The sequence below is a fragment of the Curcuma longa genome, chromosome 21, assembly GCF_044706935.1.
Source record: "Curcuma longa cultivar G26 ecotype Majalengka, Jawa Barat chromosome 21, ITB_CL_G26_1.1, whole genome shotgun sequence".
Lineage (NCBI taxonomy): Eukaryota > Viridiplantae > Streptophyta > Magnoliopsida > Zingiberales > Zingiberaceae > Curcuma > Curcuma longa.
The window spans coordinates 11,933,414-11,939,413 of NC_133881.1; the positions used below are offsets into that span (position 1 = coordinate 11,933,414).

A 6,000-nucleotide genomic window follows, 5' to 3' on the forward strand; every position below is an offset into this window, starting at 1 on the left:
TCTTCCTTCTCTTGTCCAAGTGTCTATTAATTATTGAATGCTTCCTGCAAATATATTTCATCTTACAAAAGTACAAAATTTTCGACTGGGTTGTAATGTGCATTCAAATCACGAATGACATACCAAATAGCTTATGCATAATCCTTGGAATAAAACTTGTGTATGGACCGTTGTTGATAGAGCATTGTTTGTGCAAATAGAAATACTCTCATTTAATGTACCTGACGAGTCTACTTATTTGAGAAAAATGTGTAGATAGCTTGCTTGTTAATAGATATGCTAATCTGCCAAACTTTGTGAATTTTTCCTTTCAATTGCATTTCTAAATACAATATGTTAATAGATAGCTTGCTTTTATTTCTGTAACTTATGCCATCTTTTGGAACTTTTAGCGTTTGTCCATTTCTCTTTTTTTTTGAGCTATTAATCATTTGTGTTATAGGTGGACATGGCTTCTAAATTCTTCAAGAAGATCAGAAAAAAACAAACACCAATGGTCTAATAAGGAAGATGTTGCACTTATCGAAGCATTGATACAATTAAACAATACCGGAGGGCTTAGGAACAAGAATGAGAAAGGTTTTAGGCCAGGGCATGGACAAAAACTACAACAAATGCTTGATATTAGCTTGCTTGGAGATGGAATTAAGGCAAAACAACACATTGAATCAAGGTTAAGAACTTTCCAAAAGCTCCACAATGTTGTACATGACATGTTGTATGGAGTTGGTAGTAGTGATTTTGGTTGGAGCTTAGAAAAAAAATATGTTAAAGTTGAAAACGATGTGTAGATTGAATATCTTAAGGTAATTTAATTTATTATTAAATTTTGTTATTTTTTCCTTTTGTTTAGTTGCTAATATAATTTTTTTTATTAAACGCTCATCTAGATGCAGAACAATTTAGATACAAGTCATTGCCTTACTATGAGGAGCTTTCTATCATCTTGGGTGGAGATCATGCATTTGGGAAAGATGCTCAAGTTCCTGCTGATATTGTGGAAGAATTAGAGAAAGTTGCAAATGAAAATGATGATGAAAGTATAGGTGTTGATGGGGATTCTGCTCCATATGGCCAAGATTTTATGTTTGGATCAAAGAAAGAGAGCTCTAAGCCAAAAAGGAGAAAGAGCGAGAGCATTAAAGATTTATCTCAAGTTATTAGAGAGACGACAACTATTCTTGGAGAAGAACTTAACAAGGCAAGTAACCGATTGAGTAAAACATTGGAATATGATGAAGTCGCTGAATAAAGAATGAGAGTCAATGAGGTTTTAACAAACTTACATAGTCTTAGCATGTTGGAGCGACATAAAGCGATAAGAAAAATTGATTGTGATTGTGAGACTACAAATATTTTCTTTACTATACCAGATGATATGATGAGAAAGAAGTTTGAGTAAAAACGTTATTGAGTGGACAGATTTGAGGGATACAACTTGTAGGTTTTGTGGACATTGCTTTGAACAATATTTTAATGAAAGTTTTAGAATAGATTTTGCACGTGGTAAAAAAGATATCTTAGGAACAAAATTTTCATTTCCACGAGTAAAATCTTATTGATCCACATTGATTTAAAATCATCTGTGGTAATACTTTGTCATCCATAAGATCCACATGTTATGTGAGGATTTGAAATTATTTCTCACAAACTTATTTTTTTATAAATAAAATGTAATTTATAATTTGTATTATATTTTTAATCTACTAGATTAGATATTTGATTTTATAAATAAAATATTTGAATAAAAAATATTGAAAAAAAATACTGATAAAAATATCAGTATGAGATTTGAACAATTAAATAAATATATATTTTTTTATAATTTTTGAATATCAAACTATCTAAATATTGAATACTTTTAATAATAAAATTATTAGTATTATTGATATTTTATAATAATAAAAATTATATTTCTTACGGAAAATAATAGAAGAGTATTATTGGTATTGTATAATAATAAAAATTATGTTTCTTACTAAAAATAATAGACATCAAACACTGTAATGTAATCATCCTTATAATCAAAGATTACATGCATTTCTTCAACCAAACATAATAATGTAATCTTGATTACATTATATTACATTACAAGCATAATTATATTACGTCCTACCAAACATAGCCTAAATCAAGTCCATATAGGGGAGAGCAATGACATGATTTAGAAAGGATGACTATTCATTAGCTCCACAGACCTTCTCAAGCAATTTGTAAGTTTGGGAGTTCAGTTTTATCTTTATCTTATCATCTTCAATCCTTTGGCGAAGTGTAGGATCCGTTGCATTGGCGGCCAAATAGGTACGAAATAGCTTTTTATATGCATTTAAATCAAGTTGCCCGAGCTGCCTCAAGCACTGGCAGAACCTCTCTGCCCCTTTAACATCCTTTGTGACTTCAAAGGCTTTCAGGAAAGTGTCCACTTGATCTTGACTTAACTTCCACTCATTCCGTTTCATCCTTGAAATTGCTGTTTCTAACCACATAAGAGCAGAATCCATGTCATTGTTCTTCAAGTAGTAATCTAAGAACACATCACAAGTCTTCAAATCAGAAACAGCGCCCCTTGCTGAAGCTTTCTCCCAAACCCCCTGAGCTTGTTGAATCATATTTTTTCTCAAATACGAACCTATCATCACGTTTGCCACCCACATATCAAAGGTCACGCAGACAGATTCCCATTCTTCATACAAATCTTGCTGGCCATTGATATCATCAAGTTTATCTAGGGACCGCATCATAATGACATAGCTAAGATTGGTAGGTTTTGGAAAGACAGTCTTAAAGGACTTCCATATTCTTTTCACCTCCTCTAAATTGTCGATCCTTGAATATAAGCTGATTAAAAAATGATAAGGCAGACGATCTTGACCATCTATAAGCTTTTCAAACTTCTTGAGAGCAGTCTCAGCTTTTGTGATTAGACCAGCTGAACAATAAATGGAAGCTAAGGCACAGTATGCGGGCCATCTCAACTTAATTTTTTCATCCTCCTCTGCTTCTTTTATAACTCGTTCTACTGATTCAATGTCATTCAATGAGGCATAGCAGTACATCAGGATGCAGCGTGTAATCGTATCTGGAACTATGTCATATGACTTCAACTCTAGGTACCAGCCGAAAAGCTTCTCATGATGGCCCAACCTCAAAAAACGGGACATTTCGGTTATCTTTCGGTTCTTCACTATATCGTCAGGAGAAATCACTTTATCAGCATTCTTAATTTCCTCTAAGCCATAACTAATCAAAAGGGCTCCATATGTGTGATGATTTTTGGCTGGTTCAGGCAAGTCTGAAAAGTATTTCTCTGCTGCTTCTATACCCCTGACGTCAGCAATGAGACCTAGGCGCATTGCAAGATTGATGTCAGTCTTTTCTGCTGCATATTTGGTGTTTTCCATCCACTCCATGAGCTGTCAAAAAGATAAAACATGAATGAAATTAAAAAGACCAAGAGGAAATTAAAACAAATGAATTATAAGTAATGAGACTGAGAAACCGAAACTGAAATAGACAACATTAATCATGTATGTGATCTTTATCTTTATGAAAGAATTAGTGCCTTTTAGTCACCAACAAATGGGAATTTCATACCAACATATAAAAAAAATACAAAATTACATTAAACATTCAAGCAAAAGGACCGAAATCAAACTCACATTTTAGGTCACCAACAGTGGCAGTTTCCTACCAATTTACAAAAAAAAACAATTTAATTATCAAAAATTATTTCTATACATTCAGTAACGGGGCAAAACTAAATAAGGAACAAACAACTAACGGGCCAGATTGCCCACCAAGTAATTAGGATGTCAAATTTATTATCCCCTATGTCACATTTCAAGACTGTTTCCTCCTTAAAATGTTCCACTGATCATAGAAGGCTATGTCCCCTCCCTAAGAATTTCAAATAAATTATAACTTCTCTTGTCATTTTAGAGAGCATGCTTTTATTCTCCTCCTGCACATATCTACTTCCATTGTCTTCTCTTTCTCTTATTGTTTATTTAATTTTTCAACCGCTCTCCATTGTGATCACTTGAAGATGAACTAGATTATCATAGATTAATATCGATCTCCAACTCGTAGATCTTATGTGACACATCTGTTATTCATCTACGGGACTTCCATTCAAGGTCAGCTACATGGATTTTATCCCTCCATGGAGCACTTGTGTTTCGTTGAAACTTTTAGCATTTTGAACATCACTCAAGTGACCCCTAAACTATGGTATCTACACGGCCTACATCAACACAAGTTTTATTGCCTTCAATTTTCCAACTATAATACAGGGCATCCTTTAGTTTTCAGAATCAATGTTACATAGGCCAGTAATGGTGTTTAGGAACCCTAAACTTATACTGCACATAGCCTGGAGAACTAAAAAATAATCAAAACACACCATCCTTTACTCAGGTAGAAGATGCATGCATGAAGCTGAAAGGAAATGGCAAACAAGGAGGAGCTTTTGTTACCTCAAGGGCGAGCGCCTCGTTGTTGTAGTGGAGGCTCTCAACGAACGTACTCAGCTGATCCGCGCACAAAGGCCCCCCTTCATTCACCCACTCGTCCAGCAACCACGTCACAGTCCCCTCGGGAGTTCCCCTCGTACGCAACAGATGGAAGTACAGTTCGACCCACTGCTCCTCCTTTTTAGTCATGACCTCCCTAGCTACAGGCGCAGTCGGATTCTTCTTTTTGATAGTCCGGAGAGCCCTAGCTACATGCGCGACGGCCGGCAAAGATGTCGCAGTCGGATACTTCTTTTTTTTAGTCCAGACCGCGCTCGCTACACGCGCGTCGGCCGGCGAAGATGTCGCAGTCGGATACTTCTTTTTTTTTAGTCCAGACCGCGCTCGCTACACGCGCGTCGGCCGGCAAAGATGTCGCAGCTGCCGGCGCACGGGATCTCATCGTGTCCGCCAAGGCCGACCAAATCGAGAGTAGTCGGACGGAGCGCTTCGCCGTGATCATTTTTTCCAACCGGCGAGCCTCGATGATTGTAGGCGGCGACGCTGCTAGGGTTTTGTACACTGGCGGGAGAGCAAATTTCCCAAACTGCACTTCTGTTTTTCTTAATTTCCAAATCGTTCCTGAAAATTTTCATTTGTGACATTTACATTTAATTTTATTAATTTCGTAAAACATTACTAGAATGCTTATAGGATTAATTACAAATATTATGTAAAAAAAATTAAATATATATAGCTAGAAGATTCTCTATTAAAAACCGTTGGAGAAGAATATAGAAAACTAATATTCAATGGAAACGAGAACGTTGCACCTGTATGTATGTGATCTAAGGGCTAAACAAGCCATGTAGCATTAAATTATTAATTCTAAAACTCTTCCACAAGTAAGGCAACAATTTTAACAAATGATGAGTCACACAGAGCGATCATAGAATAGAAAATTGAGTCAGATTCTGATATTTACTTTGAGAAGAAAGGAGATGTAGAAAAGAGAACAAGTTCATTTCTTCTGATATCAACTTGAGAAAGAGAGAATAACTTATTTATCTCTTAATCTTGCATTCATGTCAAGAATTAATGAAAATATAGAAAATAAAATAGGGATTAGCATATTTAGTTTTCTGTCACTGCTTAAATTAGATACAACAATCAAGCCTTATCCCACTAGGTGGGGTCTGCTATATTGATCATTATATATTATTAGGCCCTATTCCTTATTATATTATCATCTATATTTAAATAATTTTATCTTATTTTATTATTACTAACCAAATTTTTTTGATGTTTCTCTTCTTCGTTTTGATTTGCATATTTATCATAGTTTCACATCGCCTAATTAAAACATTTATTAATCGTTTAAATACATGTTCATATTATCTTAAACATATCTCACAGAGTTTTTCTTCAATAGATATAACCTTGACTTTCTCTCTAATATTCTCATTTCTTATCTTATCCATCCTTGTATATCCCCGCATCCATCATAACCCAACATTTAGCTCAATAGAACATAGCAGGTCTTACTACC

The 6,000-nt window shown here is 34.9% G+C and overlaps 1 protein-coding gene across 1 annotated transcript; it reads right to left on the reverse strand.

The window, feature by feature from the left end:
• Positions 1-2,009: 2,009 nt before the first annotated feature.
• LOC141814234 (pentatricopeptide repeat-containing protein At4g01990, mitochondrial-like) lies at positions 2,010-4,974 on the reverse strand. Its single transcript, XM_074702171.1, has 3 exons — positions 4,831-4,974; positions 4,476-4,643; positions 2,010-3,413 (listed from the first exon to the last, which is right to left on the reverse strand). The coding sequence occupies exons 1-3, from the start codon at positions 4,972-4,974 to the stop codon at positions 2,178-2,180; spliced, it is 1,548 nt and encodes a 515-aa protein (XP_074558272.1). The 3' UTR covers positions 2,010-2,177.
• Positions 4,975-6,000: the final 1,026 nt, after the last annotated feature.

Coding starts and splice junctions, on each gene's coding strand:
- LOC141814234 (XM_074702171.1), bottom strand. CDS start 4,974: ATGATCACGGCGAAGCGCTCCGTCCGACTACTCTCGATTTGGTCGGCC. Junction 4,644..4,830: donor TCTGGACTAAAAAAAAAGAA/GTATCCGACTGC, acceptor AAAAAGGAGGAG/CAGTGGGTCGAACTGTACTT. Junction 3,414..4,475: donor ACGAGGCGCTCGCCCTTGAG/GTAACAAAAGCT, acceptor TCTTTTTGACAG/CTCATGGAGTGGATGGAAAA.